This window comes from Vollenhovia emeryi, unplaced genomic scaffold, assembly GCF_000949405.1.
Source record: "Vollenhovia emeryi isolate VEMERY1.0 unplaced genomic scaffold, V.emery_V1.0 DF939349.1, whole genome shotgun sequence".
NCBI lineage: Eukaryota > Metazoa > Arthropoda > Insecta > Hymenoptera > Formicidae > Vollenhovia > Vollenhovia emeryi.
Genome location: NW_011967017.1, coordinates 25,044 through 50,982, shown reverse-complemented (window position 1 = coordinate 50,982; position 25,939 = coordinate 25,044). Strand labels below are relative to the sequence as shown.

Sequence of the window (25,939 nt, the reverse complement as noted above, 5' to 3'; positions counted from 1 at the left end):
CAAGTTGAGCAACGGTGGTGAAACCGGGCCTGAGAAGTAACAGTTGGAAAGAGACGAAGAACTAATTAAGCTAAGCTTCCAGTTGAACAATGTTGGTGAAACCGGGCCTCAATGATAATTAAGGCCAGGCTTCACCAGCGTCGCTTAACTTGAAGCTTAGCTTAATTCGTTCCCTGTCTCTTTCTAATTGTTACTCTAGAAAGAGACAAACCTGAATTAAACCAAGATTAAAGTTAAGCGACGTTTGCAATTCTGATTTTTCAAATTGGACATTTCCAACACGCGACGCAACTAAAGGATCGCCCTCTTCCCTCTTCTAGATTATTTAACCCTTCGCACTCCGAATTATATTTAATCTATTTTCATCTATTGGTTTGGACTTGAAAAAATGTCGAGTGAGACTCGACAAAGAAGCTCCTGAGATAAAAACTGATGTCGAGTCACACTCGACATAGGAGTGCAAAGGGTTAAAAAGCGAAGGCTACGAGAATCAGAGAACCACGAACTGTATCCAAGTTCTAGCATCGTGGGCACAGGCCTTTAAGGATCGAGATCGATTATCTTCCGGGACGCGACGGTGCGCAGAGGAGCGCGTAATAGCGTCGCGTTGCGTAATTCACGGTACACGGCGCTTATCGAGGGATCCTTCCGGCGCACGGTCAAGGTGATCGCGGGGCGACGCGAGGGCGCACGGGGAAGGGTTAAGGGCGAGAGCGGGACATCGCGGGCGAGCTCAAGTCGTCGCTCGCGCTTCCTCCCCGCTCCCTCTCACGAGCAGTCGCGGACGCGAGTCGAATTGGCGCGCGCGGCGAACGTGTTTACCCGTCGTCACGTGCGCGACGGCGGCGGCGGCCGCGGCGTATCGATTCCCCGCCGAATCGCCTCGCGGCGAGAGGAAAAGCGGACGAGTGGGCCAGTCGTCGACGTAAGGACGTAAACAATACCGCGGGACGACGTCGTCGCTCGTGTCCTGCGCGCACGCGACAAGCGCGCGCGAGAGAGAGAGAGAGAGGCACATTAACGGGGAAAACGTCGATGACTCGATGACGCACGAGGTGCGATATATGGGTCAAGGAATATAGGCCGACACGGCGGCGGCGGTTTCGCGCCGCGCGTTCTTCAAGCCGGGAAAGTCCACGGCGACGGGACGGCAGACGAGTCTACGGTCGAGTCGGCGCGTGGAGACCACGTAGTAAACGTTAGAGAGAGACTCCGCGCGAGGAAAGCGACCATGTGACGAGACGGAGAATACAGAGCGGAAGAGAGAGAGAGAGAGAGAGAGGGAACGGCGGACCGAGTGTTTTGTTTACATACGCGGCTGACGGCGTGACCTCTCGCAAGTCTCTCTCCCTCGTGCGAGGTACCCTCTGCCGCGTGAATCGCGTCAGTTCTTGCGTGACACGCGGCGTCGGCGGTGAGGCTCGTCGCTGGTTCCGTCGGAGAAAGCTCCTTTTCACCCCCGCGTCACTGTGCTCTTTGTATCTGCCCTCTCGTTCGGAGTTTATCACTCTCTCTTTCTCTCTCTCCAGCGTGGAGCAGAAGAGGATAAACTCGCAACGGGTTCGGCTACGTGGAACAAGGGGCTCGATTCTTGAATTCGTTCGAAGGAGAGACGCGCGCGAGAATTCCGGCTCCTACAGAAAAGTTGCAAGCCGATTGAGCTGCTCGCGTGGTCTTTAACCACTCGATTTTCAACCTTTCTGCGTGCGAGCAGAACTTTCGCGCACGTTTCCCATTGAAGAATCGAGCCCCCAGGGGGTCAATTCTGTGTCTCGCACTGTAGTAAAAATACCAAAAGTGAGTAGCTCTCTCTCTCTCACACACACACACACTCACTCACCCATTCACTCACTCACTCACTCACTCACTCACTCACTAACTCATCGTCCCCTTAAAAAAAGACAAAGCCGCTCACTTTCGGCATTTTCACTGTATTGCAAGACAACAGAATTGAGCACCGGACCCTACGGTGCCTCTGTCGCTCGAGGACCGCGCGCATATCCGCGAAAAAGTTTCAGCGACGTTCCCTCTCCCCCAACCCCCCTCACCCCTGGAGGCGAAGCCGCATCGGCCGCGATTGTAAACGTTATCGCGATCTGTTTCAGGGGCACGTAGTAACCGACGCCTACGCTTCGTAATTCGCGCCGTGATGTTGCTCAAACAGGTAAATCCAATCTCTCTTCCCCCGGGGGGGTGTGTGTGCAAACCGAGCGGGATGTGAATGGGAAGCGAACGGGTGGGTTACAAATGAAATTCGTACGGTGGTGGTTACGATCGACGCGGCGCGGGAATAAAACTCGGGGAGTTGCGGCACACGAGGCGTTTCTTATCGCGACTTTTTTTTTTTCCCTCTAAACTCGCGTTGTGGATACACCGATCGCTTCGCTCGAGCCAGCGACGTAGGCGACAAAAAAAAGGGCTTCGTATGCGTCCGCGTGTGTACGTGTTATGTGTGTCTTGACGCGCGTGTACGCCCGCGACGGAATCGCGTGGCACGGGGGAGGAATTGTGCGCGCCACGCACGCACATGTTGTACGCGTGTATTGCGCTTCCAGATGCTGGATCCGAGTGTGCTAACGGACCTGGAGGAGCTGACGCTTTGCGGTTGCTGCAAGCAGAAGTACAATGACGTGGAGCAGTGCCCGAAGTACCTCAGCTGCAAGCACTACTTCTGCCTGCGCTGCATCGAGAACAATCTGCTGAAGGGACGCGACCTGTTCTGCGCGCACTGCTGGAAGAAGACGGACCTGGGCGACCAGGGCCCGGACGCTCTGCCCACCCACTCCGCTCTGCTCGCCCTGGCCAACAATCTACCGTGTTTGAAGATCACGCCGAACAACACGTCCAGCAAGCTCGTGGACAAGGAGAGAAAGGTAGGACCTTCGCGCGAGCGAGACTCCCAAGGGGGGTAACCACTTGATGTAATCGTGAGTTATCCCCTTGGGTCACAGTGTCTCCGAAATCATTGTGAAATCCTTACGAAATTTCCGTGTAATCCGAGGGTTTGGTCACCGAGCGGTGTACAAAAATTACCCTTAAATTACCTCAGATTACTCGAGATAATCCAACACTATCTCATACCACTCAAGATTACCTTGGAATATTTGAAATTACCCCAAATATATTGGATTACCTAAGATTTCGTTTGGATTGCCGCTGAATTACCTAGCCCTTGTACAAAGATTACCTCAGTGGCCAACCCCTTGATGTAATCGTTTTGCCTTCGCTTTCAAGTCTCCACTTGTTGGACAATGAACATTGAATAATAACGGGAACTTGTAGTCTACCCAACTGGCTAGTTGCTTTATTTAAATTAATACAACGTTTCGACCCTATAGTTTGGGTCCTTTTCAAGTATTACTGCAATCAACAACAATCGTAATTATAAGAGATTGTAAATTACGATTGTTGTTGATTGCAGTAATACTTGAAAAGGACCCAAACTATAGGGTCGAAACGTTGTATTAATTTAAATAAAGCAACTAGCCAGTTGGGTTGACTACAAATTCCCGTTGTTATTTTATTCATTACTGGTGACCATAAGCAATCTTCCTACGTCAATGAACATTGAATTGGAACATCTCGGCATGTTCTCATTTCCTCAAAAAGTTTACTTTTTTTAGTGAATATCCAAATATGTGTCATAGTTCACGTCTGTACAAGCGCGTATTATTTTTTTCATAACAAGACTGAAGTAGTTGCTGTTAGGACAGTGAGTTGATTCGCCTTCGCGCGCAAATTTAGAACAATAAACAGCAGATACGAATACAAAATTACCTCCCATTAAGAGCACGGCTAGACTGGTGGGAAAAGTGGGAAGCGAGGAGACACGTTTTCTACCCAACCGAATACCACAATCTTAGGTGAAATTACCTCTATAAGCAAATGCTTATTAGTAAAATAAAAAAGATGTGTTTTGAGGAAATCTAACAGCTATTTTTAATCGTGCATGTAAGAAAATTGTTTGCAATTGCATGAAATCGTATGAAACCATGTAATCGGTGGGACAACATTTCACCCCCTTGGAGATTCCCCCCGATATTTTCCGCGTTGCTCGGGGTCGAGAATCTTATTTCGGACATGACGATTTAGATAAACGCGATCCCCCGCTCGAGACCGATACGGGAAGTATTTCGTGTTGAGAAGAACGTAGTGGAGCAGAGCTAGTTTCGCGACTCGTTCGAACTCGATGTCGCCGTCGAGTGAAATTGAATCACGTGGGATTCGAAAACGAAAGAGCTGCACTCGGGAGCGCGAGCTTTCGCCGAGGGGGCTCGGGGTAACCGAACGCGAGACGCAGGACGCGTGTGCGAAGCCGTATCGAGAGGGAACGGTCCCGGCAATAATAGGATAATGTTGTAAGAACGTCAGCGCTCTTTCATCCTCGAGCGCGAACGCGACTGCTCCGGCCGAGTAATTTCGTACGTTTCGCCCCTCGAATGAATCGAAGGTATCTCCACGAGAGAGACTCATGTGTTAAAGAGAGAGAGAGAGAGAGAGAGATAGATAGATAGAGAGAGAGAGAGGGAATTTCGTATTCCACTCGCGACATCGCCTGCGCGCCCCGGCGGGTCGTGAACCCACGTGTTTATCGTGCAAACACGTGGACACGTTTCCCCTCGCGGATCGATAACGCTTAAATATTTTCGCAGAGCGAAAACTGTCACACACACGGGATGCCACTGGCGCTGTGGTGTGCGACGTGTTGCACGGCGCTTTGCAGAGCGTGCGCGAGCCCGCAGGATCACCCAGGTCATCAGATCAAATCGCAAACCGATGCCAAAGAACAGCTCATATCCGACGTAAGTGCCTATTACTTATTCGTCCTAGCCGGTTCCCGGCGGGAACTTGGAGCGAGAGGGAGATCTAACGGCGAGATAATCGCGTTCGCAGGTTCAACTGGAGTTAGTCACCGTGGGTAAACTGTCGTCGGAGATTCAAAGACTGGCCGCGCAGCAACGCGACTTTCTGTTAAAGGTGCTGGAGGCGTGCATGACGCTGAAGACGCACGTCGAGACGGATCTGCACAACGGCTGGGGTCACTTTCCCGAGATAACCGATGCACGCGAAACCCTAGGTAAGACGAAGGTCGGCCTGCAGATGAGCGAAACCCCGGGCGACGTGTACAGTTTACACTCGCAGCTAATTCTCGAGAAGCAAAGGCTGCAGTCCAAGTATCAGGAGATGATGCTGCAGTGCCAGCTAGATGATCTCATTGGCAACTCCGGGGTGATCTTCGACTTCGCCTTGCTCAAGCAGGCATTGGCGGGCATACACACGGGGGACCCGATCATCCCTCAGGGCAACGGGGGTCGCCTATCGAATCATCTCGCGGCCACACACAACCCGATTTTGTTCCTCGCCAATTACTGCATGTCGCAATTGTACACGCGCCACGTCGTCAGCAAGCAGCAGCACATGCAAAACGGTTCGATGGAGTACCATCATTCGAGCATGATGCCACCGCCGCAGCAGGCGCCATCCGTTCACGTTCATCAGGGTCCGCCGCCGCCGCCGCCGCCGGCAGGACCGGGGCCCAACCAAGCACCCCAGCTTCTCATTCCACCCGGCTCACCGTCCGTCAAACCCGTGCCGCCCGCACCGCCCAACGCCATACTGCATCCGCAGCAACAGTCGACGTTCATGTCCGACGCGGTCGGCACCGGCGGCGGCAGTCTAGTGACCGTCCACTCGTCCCCGCAGCCGCCGTCCAACGCGATCACGGCGGGCATGACGCGGGGCCCCGCGAACCCGTATCCCCTCTACTACTTCAGCATCGAGGTGAACGGCTCGCCGCACGGACGTATCGTAATCGAGGTGCGGCCGGACGTGGCGCCCAAGATGGCCAAGAACTTCAGCGTGCTGTCAACGGGGGAGGCCGGAGTCGGCTACAAGGGCTGCACGATATTCCAGTGCTGGGAGGGCGAGTCCGTCATCACGGGCGACTTCGAGCTTAACAACGGCCGCGGCGGGCGCAGCATATTCGAGGACGGTTACTTCATGCCGGACGACACCAAGTTCCCAGCGGTTAGGGGCGCGGTGGGCATGAGGCGGACGCAAAAGCGGCACGACAACCTCGGCATGGTCGGCTCGCAATTTCGCATAATACTGCAGGAGATGCGCGGCTTCACCGGCATCTTCGGCCACGTGGTCGAGGGACTGGAGCTGGTGGAGAAGATATCTACGTTCGGCGACCAGACCGGCAAGCCTACCAAGAATATTCTAATCACGAAATGCGGCAAATTGTAACGTTTACGCTGTCGCGCTGTCGCTGTCGCGGTTTGTCGCGGTTCCTCGCAACGCCGGGCAAATCTCCGAGAAACGAGTATGCATATATATATACTCGGTATATATATATATACACGATATGATATAACGTCGTATACAACACGTTTTCCTGCTCTAGATAACCGAAGGGAAGGTCGCCACGGTATCCCCGACTCGCGCGTTCGCGGCCGCGAGAGAAACCCTAATACGTAAGAAAGAGATGCGCAAAGTGACAAAGAAACAAAAAAAAAAGAATCGCGTTTACACACGTAATTGTCCGACGACGGGAGACGATTATTGTTACTATTATATTCGCCGCGCGCGTATGTCCGCTCGGGGACGTCGTTGCGACGTCGTTTAATTAGCTCCGCGAATCCTCGACGCGCTCCGTACGAATCATGCAACTTAATTAACTATTAACAATAGTGTCTAAAGATGTCGAGTCTATTTTTAAAACATGGGCGTGTGCGAGAAGACGAAAAAGAGATAAAAATCCATATTTTGCTATTGACTGGGAATCGATACGAGATTCTGCTAACAATAACGATGATGATCGACACATTTATACACTCACTCACACAAACACACACACACGTACGTACCTCAGAGATCAACCGTGATATACGACTTCTCTAGCTGATACGACGTATTCGTTTTGTTTTTTAGGGAGAGAGAGGTCTGACGTTTATTTTGGCTATTATCGGCATTAACTCTTCTACGACGTTGTAGTTTCATAGAAGCGCGCGTCGCGCGCGCGTTCAACGTGATATAAATGGAGAAAATAATACCGCGCGGATATCGCGGCAGACACGGTTCTCCGGCCGGCTGCGAGCGCAGCTAACGTTTTAGGTCGTAGATAGCGAATAAGTGGGGGATAACAAAAAAAAATAAATGCACGCGTAGAATAACCCGGGGATTTAAGTGTAGCGAACTTGTCTTGTCCGAGGCAACCGAAGCGTGTGTCGTATACGCGAGACATATTATATATTTACCGGAGGAGGCGAAAGAGCGAGATTCGCGCGCGAGCGAACGCATTCGACTCTTTCGACCCTCGCTCTACTTTTTATTTTCTTTGCGACCCTCGCGACTTGCTGCTTAAAAGTCGCGAGCCGCGCGATTCCACTGTACGCAGGTCTCTCGTTTAGATATCTTAGCCCGGGAGAGGAAGAGAAGAGACTATTCGGCATAGTTAATCACGTAGGATGGCAGGTTTATGGTTCGTCGGACACGGCGATCGTTCCGTTCCGTTCCAGGGGTGCGAGGAAAAAGAGCTAAAAGGGAAGAGTGAAAAAGAAGGGGGGGGGGGGGAAAGGAGAAAAAAAGAAGAGATATTCATCGCGCCCGCGCGTACTTGCGAAGAAGAATCTTGCGAATGCCGGCCGCTCGGATACTCGCGGCCCAAGCCCGTTTCCCTTTTCGTTCTTTGCGAACTAGCGAACCGTCGTTGGGTTATATCTGTATTTAAGATTAGATCTCAATACGTCGCATATGTATGCAAGGCCTAAATACTACTACGTAGACCGTAAGCCTCGTGTCGTTTAATCGGGAAACGAAAGAGAAAAAGAAGAAGATTATGTGCGGATATATATTAAACGAATCATTCCTCGATGCTATATATCGAAAATACTACGATATAATGTAAACTGCGTTATAATTACTCGTCTGAATCCTCGTAATGAAGTCCCATGCGTTATTATCGTTACGTACAGTGTCACACACGCGCGCGCGTACGCGGGGAGGCGGATGCGTATCTTCTCCCTCCCCCGCGAACACACGTGCGTGCGTATAATCTCCACGCGCGTACAAGGCAAGGCACACTCACGCGTAACAAAGCAGAAATTTGCACGCCCTCGCGTCGTCGCGGACATGCCTTCTCGAAGAAAAGCCTCATTCGATGTTGAACTTGAAAGTTTTAACACTTGTTGATTAGCTGATTAAAAAAAAATGAAGTAAAAGAACGCGCGACTCTCGCGATCGACGTCGCGACGATTGACGCCAAGTGCGTAAATGCGCGTCACGTCGCGCGTCGCCTTTAGGGATAAATAACTCGCTCCTGTACGATCAAGAGCGGCAATGGTGTCAAGTGTGGCGAACTGCGCTTTGGGCATCGAGCACTTCTCTCTTCTCTAGACGAGAGAGACCAGCGGTTTACGACTGGCTAGTATCTAGAGAAAGTTCAGGGAGACAGAGAGGCTGGTTCGATCTGAAAAGCAGTTCTCGATCTCCCCACGCCGGAAGCCATTTTTGCTCTCGGTTGCACACGTACAATATTGTATACACGACGACCGTAAGGGGGTTCGGGGGGGGGGGGGGTTTGGTTGGATGATTGTGTGTTCGAACGGATGGATGAATGAGCGAATTCTCCCGTTTCGATCGCCGGAACGGGGAAGACTCCGACAAATTGTAACTCTTAGTAACGTAATCGTAGACGCAATCGTGAGGAAAAGAACATATTGTATCGAAGCGAGTGAAGATCAGGCCCACCTGTACACGTACGCAGACACAGATACAGACACCTATGCGCGCGCGTATATATTATATATATACAAATACACACACACACACACACACACAAATATATAAACTACGTATATATTTTTATGAACGTGATGAGGTAACAACGCATAGCTTGTAATATCGATTTTAATGACCGACCGATTTACCTGGCCCCTCGCGTGCGATTAAACGATTGAGCGGCTGTAAGCACTTGGACAAGTTCTTTCCTCGCCTTTCTACCTCGCCATTGTTTCCCTCGGTATTTCTCTCCCTTTTCTTACTTCCGCTCTGTCTCTGTCTGTCTCTCTCTCTCTCTCTCTTATTCCTCGCTCTCGAGTTGCGGTGATGATCATTGAAAACGCAAAGATCGTGATCTTTTTTTTTCAGGTTCGCGGTAATCACCGTAAGAGCCATTCGTTTAAACGAATTTTATTATTTCATTATACATGTGCGAAGTGAACGTTTATTGCCCCAACTTAAATGTACTTTTAATCAATCGATTTTGAGTTATAAACTGTTCTTCTCCTTTCACGTATTATAATTTGTTCGTATCCTATACCTATATCTTAAGTTGTGCGACAAAATTGCGTAAATTCCAATAAACATTAAGCTGCGATAGACATATATGGGAATTCGAAGGCACTCGTTCGATATACATGTATTATTAGATTCGAAGTGATTCAAGAAAGCGTAATCGAATAGAAAATAAAAAAATTCGATATGTTTGAACTTACCTTATAGAAGACATCCGGAACGTATTGCTTATCGGTCGACTCGATCACGTAGCCCAATTCCGGTGCGTCTTTTGTAGGAACCAAACAGCCGTCTCGTACCAACGCCATGCATTGATTGGATACCTGATAGCCCTCCATGTGTACTTGATTTTTATCGTCACCTGTAATATGCCGGAGATAACTAGTTTTGCATGGCGTTTGTAGCAGAGATTTCGATAATGTTCGAAGGAAACGTTGTTATTGTGTACTACTGGGTTGATCAAAGAATTCGTTCTTCCTTTCCTAGGCGGTTCGTGCCCTGATACGACGCAAGAAACGAACTTTTTAATCAACCCAATATCTTTGAAACAAACAAAAAAAAACAGAATGCATATGTTAGAAATAAGATTGTCTTACCTGTGACGCAGACAGTTACAAATTTTGAGCCGAAATAACCGTTAGGCGAGAAGCGGCAGGGGTTTGGGTACCGATTTTGAAAGTACCCAGCCATAATGCACTCTTGAGCAGATAGGAAATGGCTTTCTATATTGCGGACGTGTTTGACCTGACCGAATAAAACTGACGAGGTTAATCGCCGCACGTACGAGTTCGTTTTTTGAGAATGAATTATATGAGGAATAAAAGTGTATCAAATTACCGTTCCCTTCTTGACATCGTCGGCAATGAGGTCGGTGAAAATCCATCCGACTCTCCTCAGATTAAGTGTCCGGCCTAATTCCTCGACTAACGCTTCCTTCTCGTCCGGCAGAAGTCTTATCGTGTCTTTTGTACTTTCCTGACCAAGAAAAAAAAGAGAGAAATATATAACGCGAACGTTATCTCGATACTTGTTAACCAAAAATGTATGTTTATAGATTTGTCGAAGATTGTACGAGCGCTATGTACCTGCGGTGGTTCGTATATGGCCGCAACGACTGCTCTAATTCCTAGCGGAACATCCGAATGTACTTCGTATTTTCCGTACAGATAGCCGATACGTTGGTGCCCAGTGCTGCGCCAGTAATTAAGAAAACGTTCTACTAAACTAGCATTTTCGAACATGACGTTGTCCACGTGCCGATAAGTCTGGCGGTTCAGAGTGATTGAGTTCGGTTGGCACTTGCTGCAGATCCCTCGCGGCCACGGCGGATGGTCCTTGCAGCCAGTCTTTATACGGCAGCTTATGTCGTCTAATTGTATGAACTTGCCCCTACGACAAAAAAAATATATATACACGTATATATACGAGACACAGTCGAATATCTTGTAACGTTTCTCCAGTCATTTCACGGCGCACTTTGCACGCACCTATCAACTCCGGCAGTGAGCTTCCTGAGATATGAATGAAAGGACAGATGCTTGATATTTTGTTCCTTCAGGTAAAATTCGTCAAAGGGTTCCAGGGGCGAACAGTGAACGCAGCATCCTCTCGCTCCATGCCGACAACTGTAAAAATCAATTGCCCTTTCCCACTTTGACACTATCTCCGAATCACTTTATAGCAGGGTTGGAAAGTAACTCGTTACTTGTAACGAAGTTACAGTTACAGTTACTTCTTTTTGGTAACTCTAACTTAACTTCGTTACTTTCTCTACATCTGTAACTGTAACACTCAGATACATTTGTTCGATAACTAGTAACTAATTTAATAGTTACATTAATAGTTACTTTATATATTTTTTCAACCTCCACAGATCGCATTAGGCCTTGCATTTGCATTGCGCATAAACGCCTTTATCCCCTGCCGGAAATAATTCTACAAAATTCTACAAAAAAATTAAATATAACCGCCAGAATCTAAGAAATTCTACGTAAATTTAAAAAGTGTTACAAAAATCAACATAAAAATGCCAGAATTGGAACACTTTTGTTCATTTTTGTAATATTTTACAAGTAAGCAGATGTTTTAATTCTTTACGATTTCGTTGTTTCTCAAATTTTTTAAACTAGTACAGTTTTGTACTAATTTTTACAAAATTGTACATTTTCATGAAATACTATTTGCAATAATTTCTTGATTTGAGAACATTGTAATTTGTGATACTATTTTATAGATATTTTTACAAAGAAATAAATGTTTCAACGAAGATATAAAAATTTCTATTTCAAATCAACTTTTTGTAGTTATTTATAGAAATTTTTCCGCTAAGGCCGCCGCTTTACAATTCAGATGCAGATTCGTTATTATTATTTCTATTGCAAGGGAGTAACTGCAAAGTAACGATTCGTTACTTTTCGAGTAACTGTAACTGTAACGCGTTACTTTTCAGAATTGGTAACTTGGAACTTGTAACTGTAACTAGTTACTTTTATAAAGTAACTTTCCCAACCCTGCTTTTATAGCGAATTCGGTTGTTTGCACTAGTGCGCACCGAGTGTACACCAAGATTTGTTTATAGTCAATTCTTATATTTAACTTCGTTGTAAATACATTTCCAAGTGTATTTAGCAAAAAGAAAAAAATGACCCGTTTGGACGCCGTACAGATCGTTTTACAGGCTAAGAAATATTTCAAGAGACACTTCAGATGATCTTTAAATATAAGAATCGACTGTAAACAAGCATTAGTGCGCATTTAGCGTGCAACTCGGTGCAAGCAACCGAATTCGCTATTAGACACAACTTCTTACAGTTTCTCGTCGCGTTTACGCTGGATCTTGCCGTCCAGCTTCCACAATTGCTCGTCGATGTCATTCTCGACTACACTCGACGGAGATCGCGAAATACCAGATGAACGGTTTGTAATTCCGTTTGCAGTGTCCATTGGGCCTGATTCTGCAAAGCGACACAAGAGCCTTCAAGTTTCCTGCAGTTTGTAGCTCGTTATAAAGTTTCCTTACGCATGCACTCGCTGATTTAATACGAATAATGTTATCATTTGCAAAGTTGGCTAATAGCGCGCGCTTTTTTTTAATTCTACTTATTGTTTCAAGTGACAAGTTCTGCGTGCGAATGAATAGTACCTGTAGAAGTGTTATTGGAGGCACTACTGGTTGACGGAGCACTCCACAGTTGCGTGCCATTGGCTGGCACGAGGTAAAGTATGTCTCCATGAGAAAGACCGATCCCTGACACCGTTCTGCTCCGGGTGGACGTGAGTGGCTCCTTCTGGCTTCGTTGCTTACAGAGATTAAATCCAAAACTATTTAGATCGAAGGCTTCGTACACCTAGGCAAGCGAGATGGGTATTAGAGAAACTCGCATTCCACTTGTTGACTCCGGACGTGCATTTGCGAAAATCCTATCTCCCTACCTTCTCGTAAAGCTGAGAAATTGTGTCGGATGGTAGCACTTCTATACGCTTTGTACCCTCTGGAGACTGCACGCGCAGGATCTGCAAGTAAACAAACGCAGCGTACAACAGACATTCCAGGCAGCGGCCAGTTTCAGAGCAATGTGCAGGATAGAGTCCCTCGTAACGCAACTGGGCGCTCCCGGCCTCGCTACACTACTTTATTTATATGTGAATGAGGTCAACGTGAAAAAGGACACTCTGGCCACTCTTGTGTGGGTTCCCACGTATCACAGTGACAACCGACAACAAGACTGGCGCGAGGGAGATCCCCTAGCTCCTTGGTTTCTCTGCAAAGGTTACATAATTACATTGGAGAGACTCGTCGAGCGGCGAGTCGACTGTCAGGAATAGAGAGACCGAACGTTGCGAAATTAATCGGAGTAGGAACGAAGGGGGGGGGGGGAGGCGCCGCGGGTAGCCTCCGCCGCGCGCGGTCTCGGAACGTATCGCTCCCGCTGTCTGGGAATTTTTCTCCTCGCGGCCACGCCGCGACGTGGGCGCGCGAGACGGAACGCGGGGCGTCGCGCCTCCGGCGCGAGGCGAGTCCGCCGGGAGCGACCGGGCCGCCCGCGTGCACTTACGATATTTGACATCTCGCCGGTGTCCGTGGAGCATCAGCTGTTCAGCCCGCTGTGTCGTACGGCCGCACGAGTGTGCGGCGGCGCCAAAGTCCCTAGCGTCGCGGCGACGCTCCGCGCGGCCAAGAAAACTGTCGAGTCAACGTCGGTGGGGCTGACCTAACCTCCACGCCTGTCTCCTTCTCCGTCCGCCTCGCGTACGCTCCTAGCGTTCTCTCTCCCTCTCTCTCTCTCTCTCTCTCCTGCTGGCGGCCGACCGAGTCGTATTCTCTGCGACGGGCACCGATGATTACCGGATACCGATATTACCGATGTCGCCACGCGACCGCACACGCGCCCCTTTAGTCCCGCACTCCGTCCGCGACGCGCAACGTAAACCGTAGAGCCGTGGGAACGGGAGTCAGCTGAGCGCGCGCGGAACTGAGAGTCACCCCGCCTGGACACGACACGACGCGCCACGGATTCGCCGCCGTCACGCTCGGCGCGGTACAACCAACTCCCGCGAGAGATCTCGACGAGGCACCACAGGCCAGGGCCCAGACGAGCGAGCGAGCGAACGAACGAACGAACGAGCGAGCGGGCGGGCGGGCGTCCCTGCCACTGGTCGACCGGAGCGGAGGCGAGAGGCGAGTGCGAGTCGAATCGAGTCGAATCGAGACGAGTCCCCGGGGGGGCCTTGCTTGACGTCGCGTCGCGTCGCGTCGGGGTAAGTCGTCTCTCTCGCTTGGCGCGCGCCGCTCTTCTCTCCGGCGGCGACTCCGAAATTCTCTCGCCCTCGCGCGATCTCGTTCCTCTTTTTTTTTCCTCTCTCTTTCTCTCTCTCTCTCTCTCTCTTTCTCTGCTCCTCTTTCTCTCTCTGTCTCTCTTCTTGGCTCCTCGGCCGTCCGTCCGAGCGTCGATCGAACGACCGTAATCGCGCGCGCGACAGACGACAAGGACGACGAGGACGACGCCTGCGACGCCACTCGCAAACGCTCTCCTCTCTCCCGCGGCGATCTCCGAGCACTATGCAACCTGCCCTGCGGCGGGGTAGAAGCGGACGCCGACCCCTGGGCGCACACTTTCGAAAGAGCCGGAGCGCCGTCGATATAGCATATCCGGCGCGCGACGCAGCGCGACGCTCGTCGAGATCGGTTGTGCGCGTCGCGCGTTTCCGACGCTGCGCGCGCTGCGCTCGCACCCTCGCCCGCGAGACGCGCGGACGCGCGTCTCGGTTTGCCTAGATTGGCGGGAGGCGATCAGGGGGCACGGATTTTGTTGAATTTACTCGAAGGGGAAACGTATGCGAAAATTCTGCTCTTACAGAAAGGTTGATTAGCCATTCGCGTGGTTTTCAGACCTTTCGACTTTTCTGTGAGAGCAAAATTTTCGTATATGTTTCTCTCGGGGTTGGAAGTAACGAAGTTATACTTGGGTGCTTTCGCGACGTAGATCAAAATGATCCGGATCAAAATGATCCGTGCTATGATGGTCAAATCTGAAATTTCGTAGCATCTCATTGAAATTTTATTCAATGAAATTCCAGATTTGACCAATCATAGCACGGATCATTTTGATCCGGATCATTTTGATCTACGTCGCGAAAGCACCCCTTGTAACGAAGTTAATTACAGTTACTTTTTTTGTTCTCTCCATCTGCAACTGTAAAACTTAACTCAGTTACATTTTTCTTTCGATAACTAGCAACTATAATTTAACAGTTATATTAATAGTTACTTTATATATTTTTTAAACCACCACAGATTGCATTAAACCTTGCATCTGCACATAAACGTTTTTATAGACACTTAACAATTCAAATGCAGATATATTTTAATTTTCGTCGCAAGAAAGTAACTGCAAAGTAACGATTCGTTACTTTTTGAGTAACTGTAATGCGTAGTCTACAATGCGAGTTGCAGAGTCGTAGTCGTAAGAATAATCGACTGCGATTGGTTAATTCCGTCAGGCACATAAGAATTGACCAATCATAGTCGACTATTCTTACGACTACGACTTTACGACTTCTATGTAGACGAGGCTTAAGGCCTTCACACATAAAATTCCGTAAGGACGTAAAACGTAAGCATAAGAAAATCGACCAATCACAGTCGAGAACGTAAGACAATAACGCAAGCAGTTGCAAATCCAATCTGTTGCTTTTCTTACGCTTACGTTTTACGTCTTTACGGAATTTTATGTGTGAAGGCTTTAACTTGTAACTATATCTAGTTACATTTTTAGCGAATAAACTAACTATAACTAGATACTTTCATAAAGTAACTTTGCCAACCCTGGTTTCTCTTTCGAATGAGGGTGATGACTTTGTTGAAACTCCGATTAACGTCCACGTTCACCAAGATTAGCTTCAATTTTTCGGAATAAACAATAGAAGTTGACTACTCTGAAAAGTTAACGGTCGACCAGAATTAACAGACATTTAGCTGCGTTTAGTTGCGTTTATCCGCGTACACGTGGATCATCGAAATTCGCATGGTTGCGGGAACGAGCGATGAGTCGAGAATTGTTATCTGGTCATGGCCACGGTGGCGGCAATCGGCAATTTTGCCAGGTGATCGCACTCGGATATAAATAAAGTGGACGCTGGCGCATCTTTCGCCGGCGAACGAGGAATTTTAGCGCGATTAGATCTAGCAGGCTCGAGCCTCGCGAATTCCCCGGAGGCCCGCGAATCCGTCGTTGACGAACGTTCACAATTGCGACGTTTTCTCGCCAGCTCCGTATAGCCGCAGACTCCACGTTTATTTCAGCCGCGAAAAATCATCGCGTCTCTCTTTCGAGAGACACTCACATATCTGCGTTGTCAAATTTAGAAATATTTCCCCCTCCCTCTTGGGAGAGATTCTCTCGATTCGCGTCGCATTCTCTATCCGGAACGGAGAATCACGCGTATTTTCGACGCGCGTGCATATTCCAAAACGCGCCTTGCCAGGGTTTCTAGCCAACGTCCATTATGTTCCGGAATAACTGTGAAATCACAAGAGACACGCAAGAAACCGCATATCGGAAAAACACCTATATAGGGTGTCCCAGGAGGAAAGGTCAATATTCTGGGAGGTGATAGTATCGGTCATTTCAAGCAAAAGTGTTCATGTGAATATATGTCCCATTCCCCACTGTTTCTGAGGTAGAGCTACTTGAATGTCTCGTGCATTTACTTTTTCTCTGTACACTTCACCCTTCCTGCAACCTCATAAACGTCTGCGGGAACTTACTCTTATACGTCTGTTGACCGTTGTGCTGATAACATTGTAGAAATGATCAAAATACCTCGCGTATTCACAAATGTCGAATATGCAGATACAGGGGTGCACCTTTATTGGACACCACATTATTGGACACCGCATTTAAATGAGTGAGACGCGTAGGGATCTTGCTAAAAGCACATACACACACACACACACACACACACACACACACACACACACACACACGCGCGCGCGCGCGCGCGCGCGGGGGGGGTGCGAGGGGGGCCTTCGGCCCCCCTCCCCGCACCCACCCCGCCGGTAGGAAGCGTGGACCACCTTGTAACGTTTGTGTCCAATAATGGCCGCGTTAAGCAGACACAACTGTTGAGTGAGCGCTCAGTATGATTGGCTAATACCGCTAATACTTTTAGATCCAGCCAATCATGTTAAGAATTCATTGAGCGCTCGCTCAACAGTTGTGCCTACTGAACGCGGCCAATGCAGTGTCGAAAAATGCGGTGTCGCAAAATACGGTGTTTAATAAGTCCTACCAGCGGGGTGGGTGCGGGGAGTGCGGCCGAAGGCCTCCCTTGCACCCCCCCCCCCCCGCGTGTGTGTATGTGCTTTTAGCAAGATCCTTACGCATCTTACTCATTTAAATGCGATATCGAAAAATGCGGTGTCCAATAATGTGGTGTCCAATAAAGGGCGCCCCCAGATACAGTACCCTCCATAAGTTTGGAAACACTTTATAAAAGTGTGTAATAAGAACGAAATACATAATGAAATCGATGTAGTTTGCTTTGTGTTTATTTAACTAAAGACAATTGAAACGAAGATACTTGCGTACGTACGACAAGCTTTTAATCAAGATTTAAATTAAATTTCAGATTCCTAGCTCAAAGTAACCACTTTTTGCTTTAAAGACTGCCTTGCAGGGTTTGGTAGTGTCCAGTTAAAAAAATAAGGTTAAATAATTTTAACTTAACTTAGTTACTACTTTTCGCCGCAAAATAAGTCCATCTTTTACGAGATGCTCCACTCCCTGAAGAAACATCCCAATAAACGCACGTGTATGTTAAATGTCCAGTTAAAAAAATAAGGTTAAATAATTTTAACTTAACTTAGTTACATTATAGACTGTTAACTTTTAACTGAAGTTAATTACCTTTTGATTCTCGAACTCACGTGAAATTGTTTGCATATGAAATTGGCCATATTCCGCTGTACATTCAAATAGCTCTATCTCGGAAGCAGTGTGGAATGAGACGTATATTCATATGAACATTTTTGCTCAAAATGGCCGATACTATCACCTCCCAGAACATTGACCTTTCATCCCGGGACACCCTGTATACGGAGATGGACCGGCGTAACCCACGTAGTCGAGTGCCCGCGCGTCATTCGACGCGGACACTGGACGGCGAGCGGCGTGACTCAGCGACAATAGCTGTAGTCTTTTAAACGCACGTCCCTCCTCCTCCTCCTCCAGAAGCACCGCCGGAAGGACGGAGGAACGCGATAATCGCTACGCGTAATCGCGCGAGGCGGCGAGCCGCGCGAATCCGCGGGGCGGATCGGCGGCCGCTGCTTATGACCCTCTTACCTCTTTACCGTTTCTTCCTGCCAAGAACGACTACCGCGCCGTGAGGGACCCCGCGTACTCCGCTGAGGATTTCGGCGCGATCAGTTTGCATTTGCTAGCCGGTAGCCATCTAGCTCGACCTACGCGCGCGTCAAGTTAATTCCTCGTCGTCGTCGAGGATCCGCCAGGAGGCCCGCCCGCCGCTTCCGTCCGTTTCCCTCCTTCCCGACCAGGAGGTCGTACCCGATAATCGATCCACCTGTTAGGCCCTCGATGAGAGCAGGAAGGTAGGCCTCGTTCGACGCTCCTCTTCTTGTTCCTCGCGAGGCGACGCGCCCGCTTTTCGTCTCTCCGTTACTCTCTGCGGCTTGAGAACAGTTTGTTCGTGATTGATCTTCAGTTTTCGGCTCGGTTCTAATGATACGTTGAAGCGGAGGAGTCCCGATAAACACGTGGCGGCAAAGTAGTACAAAAGCGGTGCAATTACAGCATTTTTATAGTCCTCTATCGAGATAATAGGTTTTCAACATCAAAATTTAATCGCAGACCTTTATTCGCACGATCTAACAATGAATTTTCCGCTAAACAGATTTCACTCCAGGGACAATAAATTCGCGATGAAACCAATAGACGATGCCTATTAATTTAGCAAAAATCCTGCTGTTTCATATCAGGAGGATTCATATAATAGGGGACTTTTCTCTACTAACTTTCATATCAACTGCGCTTAATAACGTTTAACATACACGTGCGTTTATTGGGATGTTTCTTCAGGGAGTGGAGCATCTCTCGTAAAAGATGGACTTATTTTGCGGCGAAAAGTAGATAAGAAAGTCACCGTGGTTACGTAATAAATAAACGCTTGCAAGTGTCGAGATTCGGTCGTATTTTCATTTAAGACGCCGCTGTCTTATCGCTACGCAAGGTTTTGACAGGCCCCCCTCGTTTGTTTAGAGACACACTTGACGGGGATTTTGAAATTGGCAGGAATCTGCTGCGAGGGCAAATTGTCAAAGAGCTCGAATAAAGTGAGAAATAATATTTCAATCGGTCTCACTTGTCTGCTCTTCTACGCGATAGCTTGGCAAGGTATCGGGCACCTAGACGCTTGTTAGAGTTCGCGTCTTCTCCCTGGCGATTTCGCAATATCTCTTTAAATTATTTAGATTGCGTCAAACGACTCGCGCACGAGGACGAAGCTGTATCGACGGTTTCCATTTCCACGTAACGCACGTACGCGAACGCGTCTAAATCGCTGACTCACTGGCAGATTAATCGCGCGGTGAAACTCCCTCGGCTTCGTCACGCCAGACAAGTTTCTCCGCGCGAAACCGAACGCCGTTTACGAGAACGTCAAAGAAGCCGTAATCGGGGAGACACGACGTAAGAAAGAGGGGCCGGGAGTACCGCGCTTTCTCCGAATTATCCTCTCGTCGTAGCACTGAGAAAAATTTAGAATGGCAAACCTATTTCTTGATGCAACTTGATTCAACTGTAACATGCGGCTGCCGCAAGTAAACGCTCGTTAATTCTCAAAAATTGAGGTGTGTTCAACTTGAACAAGAAAAGTATTGAAATTAAGAAAAATATTGTAAATTAACTTCATTTAATGATATCAACAACTTCTCTTTCTCGTCGCAGCACGAAAAAAAATTAAGTGTCAAATCCCATACAGCACAGATGGTTGCAGTTACATTGCAGAAACGTTGCAATTTTGCAGAGACATTGCAGGGATATAAAATTGCAAACTTTCGATAGTATTATTGCAACAATGTTTCAAAAATAATGAAAATACTATATTTTCTATTAAAAAAATTTTTCTAATTACGAGAATTTTATAATGTTATTTTTGTTGATACCAATAATGGGCGAATTATTAAGTACTTGATCAGTGCGATGTTGCTCGCAATCTCCATTTATTGCGAAGCGATATAACCTCCTTAGGTTGCTTCGCAATAGCTTGCTATTATGCATTGAAAAAGGCCCGGATGTATATGTAATTAGTAAATTCTCTGCTTGTGTACAACAACAAATTATTCCAAAAATATTGCACTGCAACATTGCTATAATGTTGCATTGCAATCTCTCTGAGGGCGTTGAAATCAACGTTGCTGCAATCCTCCAGAAACGTTGCAGCAATGTTGCGCAACGTTGCTGCAATATTGCAATCTTGCAATGTAACATTTCTGCAATCTTCCTGCAATCTTTCTGTGCTGTGTGGGATAAAACATCTATTTCTTGATTCAACTATACGTGCGTCACAAGCAGGTGCTTGTTAATTCCCGAGAATTGACGTGTTGTTTACCATGAAAACAGAAATATTGAAATTAAGGAAATTATTGCAATTCAACTTTATTTAATTATATCGCTACCTTCTCTCTCTTTCGTCGCAGCACTGAGAAAAATTAAGTGTCTAATAAAACATTTATTTCTTGACTTAACTACTCTCTAAAATTTAATAGATTATCACTGAAAACAGTGAATATTGACTGATTCGCAGGTATAAGTAAGGTATAAGGCGTAGCACTGAATTATTCAATGCTATACTTATAACTGTCGTCAGTAACGCACTGATTGACTTTTAGAGAGCATGTGCGTCACAAGCAAGTATTTGTTAATTTGCCGAGAATTGACGTGTGTTGAACTTAAGAACAGAAATATTGAAATTAAGGAAATTATTGCACTTCAACAGTATTTAATTATATCAACGTCTTCTCTCTTTCTCGTCGCGGCACTGAGAAAACTGAAGTGTCTAATGAAACATCTATTTCTTGCTTCAACTACGTGCGTCACAAGCAAGTGCTTGTTAACTCCCGAGAATTGACGTGTGTTTAACTTGAAAACGGAAATATTCAAACTAAAGGAATTGTAGCAGGTAAACTTTATTTGGTCACATCCAACAACTTCCTTCTCTCAGCGAGGCGATCGTAAATGCCGCGGGAGCTTTGGGTACCGTTTATCGGATTGTTCGTAGCTACAAGAATGGATATTTTTCTCCACAATCACTCGAGATAAATGGAGGCCATTTAGCCTCGAAGGTGGCCAAATAATCGAGGCCCGAAAAGTCCTTATTTTTGGATACTCGCGCAACATTTGTCCCCGCGGCCGATGAGGATGGTTCGCGCGGGCGTTGCATCGAAAACCGTCTCGTGGCCGGCGTTCCCGCCTCGAGTCGTTTCCCCGTCGACGTCTCGACGGGAGCGTCTCTTTGAGAGACGCTCTCGGGTCGTATAGTGCGGGAGCACGGCTCCCCGAGTCGAGAACGGTGTATTTGCGTCCCCAAGTCGTTACACGCGGCAGAGCCCGACGTCGTAAGGTACTTCGGAACGGTGTATAGCATCAGAATACTCGGGGCGATCCTCACGAGGTTGAGGTGGACACGTGGATTTCGCGCGTGAAAGTCGAGAGTAGTCGTACGGGGTATTTTACATAGATCCGGGAATACACTTCCACATCCGAGGGTGTAAATCGTCGAGCTATGTGTGTTATTTTTACGATTTTACACACTCGCGTGTGTACAAACTGCACACTTGGATTTTTACGTATTTATAGTCTCCTGTTGTGAGATAAGTTTCTAGTATGAAATAGAGCGAGGTTCTTTGTTGAATTAATCGGCGTCATATATTGGTTTCTTCGTGAATTTATTGCCTGGAGTGAAATCTGTTTGGTGGAAAATTGATTGTTAGATCGTGCAATCGTTGCGAAGAAAAGATTTGTCATTGAATTTCGACGTGGAGAACCTACTATCTCACTTTCCTCTATGTGTGTTACTTTTACGATTTCACGCGCGTACGTACAAGTGTGTAAAATTGTAAAAGTAACACGCTTGCAAATGCGTAAGAGACCTCGCGATTTACACACTTGGATTTGGAGCGTACACGCATGCGGATCGTGTGACAATTTCGACGATTATTGTCTCGAACGATGATTACTTTGAGTTTGTAACAGTCGTTACGATTTACAAGGGACGTTACTTACTCACTTTTTCAGGACGAGATGGAGGAGGAAGATATGAGGACGACAGTGGAGCTGTACATTTATGATCTCACCAAGGGAATGGCTGCGATGATGTCGCAGATACTCATCGGTAAGCGTGAGAAACTCATTAACATTTAAGTAGACGTTTGCCTTTTCAACTTGATTTTTCTAGCAATATTTTATTGGGACGAAAGTACGCGTTCAGTCGCCGCGTTTTATTCGTAAATAAACAGACAGTAACATACAAATATTTCTTTAAACGCAGAGCATTGGATTTTACTGTGCTTTATTTTATGAAATCAACGAAATGGCACGAGATCCGAAAAATGTCCATTTATTCTGAGTCGTGCGCATACGTTCGACGTTTACGTATTACAATGTGATTAAATGATCGACTAATAAGAATTCTTCGCTGTCGCCCGCGATAATTAACAACGTCGGCGTTTTTAACCGTTAAAAATGCCAGGTATGGTCAAGAAAACACTGACGCTGGTAATTAAATGATGCTCAGGGGGGAGGAGGGCACGGGGCTTTCCCCTAAAAATGTTATCGACCTAAAGAATCGAGCCCCGCGTCACGGCACTCGCGTGACCAGCGATATCGCTCAACAATATTTGTCGAAACGGAATGCTGTTTTCATCGCTGTTTTCATCGGGCGTAAATTTAAGCTTGTCTTACCTTGAGTCGGCGGAATGTTATTTAAAGATATAACGCGGCGGCAAACGTCTCTCTTTGTTATAACACGTCATGCAAATCGCGGTTCTTCGGCCTTCTTGTCGCGTATGTACATGCAGTGATGGACAGAAGGGTTGCCACACTTTTTTTTAATGAGTTTAGGAACGCGCGTTTAGGCTCGGCTTTACGTTCCAAAACATTTTCACCGAGGACGATTTTACTCGAGAAATAGATCGGAAACGCTCAAAATGGCTTTGGAATGTGACCGTCGAGTAAAATGTTCCTCGGAGAAGACGATTTTGGAACGTAATCCCGACTGATTAAAAAAAAGAGTGTCGCAACCATTCTGTCCATCACTGTACAACTTGGACACGTTAATAAAACGAGACCTTCGTTTGCGGAGATCGACGATTAAGTTTCTCGTCCCCAATTGAGACCACCGTCCAATATAGCTCGGAATGTTGAGGACCGTCTCGATTATTCTATTTTAAATATAGGCTCGTGATATCGTGGCATATTTCGTGACGGCTGTGATTCAAGTTTTCTAAAAAAAAGAAAAAACAAAACGATGACGCGATCAATCGGTTTCTCGCCTCGTCACCCTTCGATTCCACTAGAGACCTTGTAATCAGAGACTGGCCACAAGAGTTCGTCACATTCTACGATCGTAGAAGAGTGAACAGCCTATGTTTCCCTCCTACGATCAGTCTCTGATTACAAGGTCTCTAACTTCCGCCAGTCATGCACGCTCATAATCCGCGGGTCATCGCTATCGCCGCCGCGTCTACTCGTCCTCGCTTCTCTTGGCGTCGCGACTCTTGCCAGATCGTACGGACGATTTCGGAATCGCGCGCGATTCAAATATAAACGGCCGTCGCGAGTTTAATAAATCATTTTAAACTGCATAAATCTTAACTGGCATAATTTCTGCAACTGAGAAAAATTAAATGTAATCGGATAATCCAATTACATAACAAACGGATTAAATTGTATACCCGATGAAGAACGCGATCGGCTTTTCGATCAAATCTCATCGGCAACTTTATCGGATAAACAACAAAATTGAGCGAAGCTTATTGTCGCCAGTGGTAATTAAAAGTTTTTTGAAGAGTCGACCGGACTGGCAAGAAAAAGTGATCTTTATTTAAGTCACAACCCATTTTAGACGTCTAAAAGTCACGCGTGCTGTATGGGAACGTTTCGATCTCTTTATAGGGTCCTTTTCAAGTACAATCTGGAAACAAATTTCAAATGCTCAAACCGCAATACATAGAAAGGAAATTTTAGTATGTACATAAGTATGTATTACAAAGAAGAAAAATACCTAATGTTGACTGAAATGTTGGCTACTTTATCGGATAAATTTCATCGGATATATCCATAATTTAGTCGGTTGTTCCAATCTTTCAGGCTCGGTTTTTAAGAAAAGACAGAGAATCGACTAACTGGTTAACAATGAACCAGAAAATGAAAAACCGGGCCTTAATAAATTAACTAATAAAATCATATATGTTTTCGGCTTTCCTTTAAATTAGACAAAGACAGATACACAATTTAACTATTAGTTTACCAAGGGGTTGGAAAAACCTTAATCAGAAAAATTAACCATCGGAAACACTAGCGGTTTATGGAATGGAATTTTTTTCCTATTGTCAGTGTACAGCGATGGACAATTCGTGCATTTAGCCTCAGGGTTACGTTCCAAAATCTTCTTCGCCGAAGAATATTTTTCCCGATGGCCATTCCGAAACCATTTTGAGCGTTTTCGATGTATTTCTCAAGTAAAATTTCCTCAGAGAAAACGTTTTGGAACGTAATCTAAAGCGCGTTCCCAAACTCATTTCTCACTGGGTTAAGGCCTGAGCAGAATAGCTGTCTTGTGCTCTTAGGACAATGTTTCGCGTTTTAAGTCTTTAGCCAACGGCACACGATACTATTTTGCCTACCGGATTGCTTGCGAGAGTCAATCAGGATTCAGCCTCAAGTCAGCTGATCTAAAACTCTGCATCCTTATTGTTTAGGTACAGTAGGAAAAATAGTATCGTGTGCCGTTGGCTTAACTGTCTTGTGTCTTAAGAGTACAAGACAGAGCTATTCTGCTCAGGCCCTTAGTCAGTGAGAAATAATTCGTTGAAACGATATCGAATCGACACTTAGAAATTCGACGTCGATTCGACATCGTTTCGGCATCGATCGACGAGTCATTTCTCGCCGGGTAGTAATCGTCAGCCCTTCCGTAGCCCTTTCAAGCACGAAATAAACATCTGTCTGTCCATCTATAAACAGCCGTCGGGACTCGGTGACGCTTTGGGCGACGATGACTCAGAGGGCGGCGACGTTGTTGTCGTATCGGCCGGCTTCGTGACGGATTAATCGTCGATGCACTCCACTGGGATGCAACGAGAAACGCGCCGGAGTGACCAGGGGTCGGGTCGTTTTCTTGGAACGTGCAAGTGAAATTGAAAAGCGATATAAATAGCAGACTTATTCGCGCGATGCAGGTGCTGGCTAACCGATTCTTAGGGATTTAGAGATGAATGGCTCGGAAAGCGAAGTCGTAGGAGTATAAGCGGCGCGTAAACGCGTGCGATATGCGGCGGCCATAATTTATAGAATCGCACGTGCGGGACCAGCGGGACCAACGCGGAAGCGGCCCCGGAAGGGCTGCCGGAGCGGGGTGCTCCATAATCCGCGCGAAATTCCGTGCGGACGGCGTAAAGCGAGCGGGGCAACACGCGGACCACGTGTTCAAGCTGCGTTCCCGCACTCTCGGGCATTTATTTTCGAGTGCGTCGAGTGCAGCGTTCGCTCCTCCGAAAGAACTTGGATCTGGATTAACGGTCGCCCCAGAGGGTCAATTCTGTATCTTAAGGCCTGCGCGTCCACGATGCTAGAAGTTGGTCCAGGTTCTAGTTTCGAGAAATGTGTAGCCAATCAACTTGCAGCTGTTCCACAAAAGCTGAAAGTTGACTGACTGCACATTTCTCGGAACTAGAACTTGGGCAAACTTCTAGCATCGTGGACATCGTGGACATCCACGAGGTCTCGGCACTCGTTCGACCTGGGGGTCAATTATGTATCTTAAGGCTTGTGTCCACGATGCTAGAAGTTGGTTCAAGTTCTAGTTCCGAGAAATGTGTAGTCAATCAACTTGCAGCTTTTGT

General features: G+C 47.1%; 3 protein-coding genes and 1 long non-coding RNA gene across 20 annotated transcripts in view; 2 read left to right on the top strand and 2 right to left on the bottom strand.

Moving 5' to 3' along the window:
* LOC105558380 overlaps positions 1-9,294 on the top strand; it is a 13,147-nt gene extending 3,853 nt beyond the window's left edge. For 6 of the 10 annotated variants that reach the window (XM_012006007.1, XM_012006006.1, XM_012006010.1 and 3 more), the window contains exons 2-4: positions 2,556-2,873; positions 4,653-4,802; positions 4,894-9,294. In XM_012006007.1, the coding sequence (XP_011861397.1) occupies positions 2,556-2,873; positions 4,653-4,802; positions 4,894-6,249 (1,824 nt within the window). In that variant the 3' untranslated portion in view covers positions 6,250-9,294. Of the gene's footprint in view, positions 1-1,238; positions 1,415-2,105; positions 2,165-2,555; positions 2,874-4,652; positions 4,803-4,893 lie in introns of those variants that run through there. The other 4 variants (XM_012006003.1, XM_012006004.1, XM_012006001.1 and 1 more) reach the window with 2 other exon arrangements.
* LOC105558381 (nuclear protein localization protein 4 homolog) overlaps positions 1-13,795 on the bottom strand; it is a 22,641-nt gene extending 8,846 nt beyond the window's left edge. Inside the window, exons 1-9 of the mRNA XM_012006012.1 lie at positions 13,353-13,795; positions 12,730-12,810; positions 12,440-12,644; positions 12,107-12,251; positions 10,785-10,922; positions 10,383-10,686; positions 10,135-10,272; positions 9,894-10,041; positions 9,498-9,658 (exon numbers count right to left, since the gene is read on the bottom strand). Coding sequence (XP_011861402.1) covers positions 9,498-9,658; positions 9,894-10,041; positions 10,135-10,272; positions 10,383-10,686; positions 10,785-10,922; positions 12,107-12,251; positions 12,440-12,644; positions 12,730-12,810; positions 13,353-13,364 — 1,332 coding nt within the window. The 5' untranslated portion in view covers positions 13,365-13,795. The remainder of the gene's footprint in view (positions 1-9,497; positions 9,659-9,893; positions 10,042-10,134; positions 10,273-10,382; positions 10,687-10,784; positions 10,923-12,106; positions 12,252-12,439; positions 12,645-12,729; positions 12,811-13,352) is intronic.
* An 88-nt stretch (positions 13,796-13,883) lies between these two features.
* The window catches only part of LOC105558384, a 23,760-nt gene continuing 11,704 nt past the window's right edge, over positions 13,884-25,939 (top strand). The window contains exons 1-2 of one of the 8 annotated variants that reach the window (XM_012006015.1): positions 13,884-14,050; positions 22,113-22,209. In XM_012006015.1, the coding sequence (XP_011861405.1) occupies positions 22,119-22,209 (91 nt within the window). In that variant the 5' untranslated portion in view covers positions 13,884-14,050; positions 22,113-22,118. Of the gene's footprint in view, positions 14,056-18,200; positions 18,410-21,351; positions 21,439-22,112; positions 22,210-25,939 lie in introns of those variants that run through there. The other 7 variants (XM_012006014.1, XM_012006013.1, XM_012006019.1 and 4 more) reach the window with 7 other exon arrangements.
* Positions 17,333-17,822, bottom strand: LOC105558383. Its single transcript, XR_001008667.1, has 2 exons — positions 17,706-17,822; positions 17,333-17,582 (listed from the first exon to the last, which is right to left on the bottom strand). It is a non-coding gene; the product is annotated as an uncharacterized LOC105558383 (long non-coding RNA).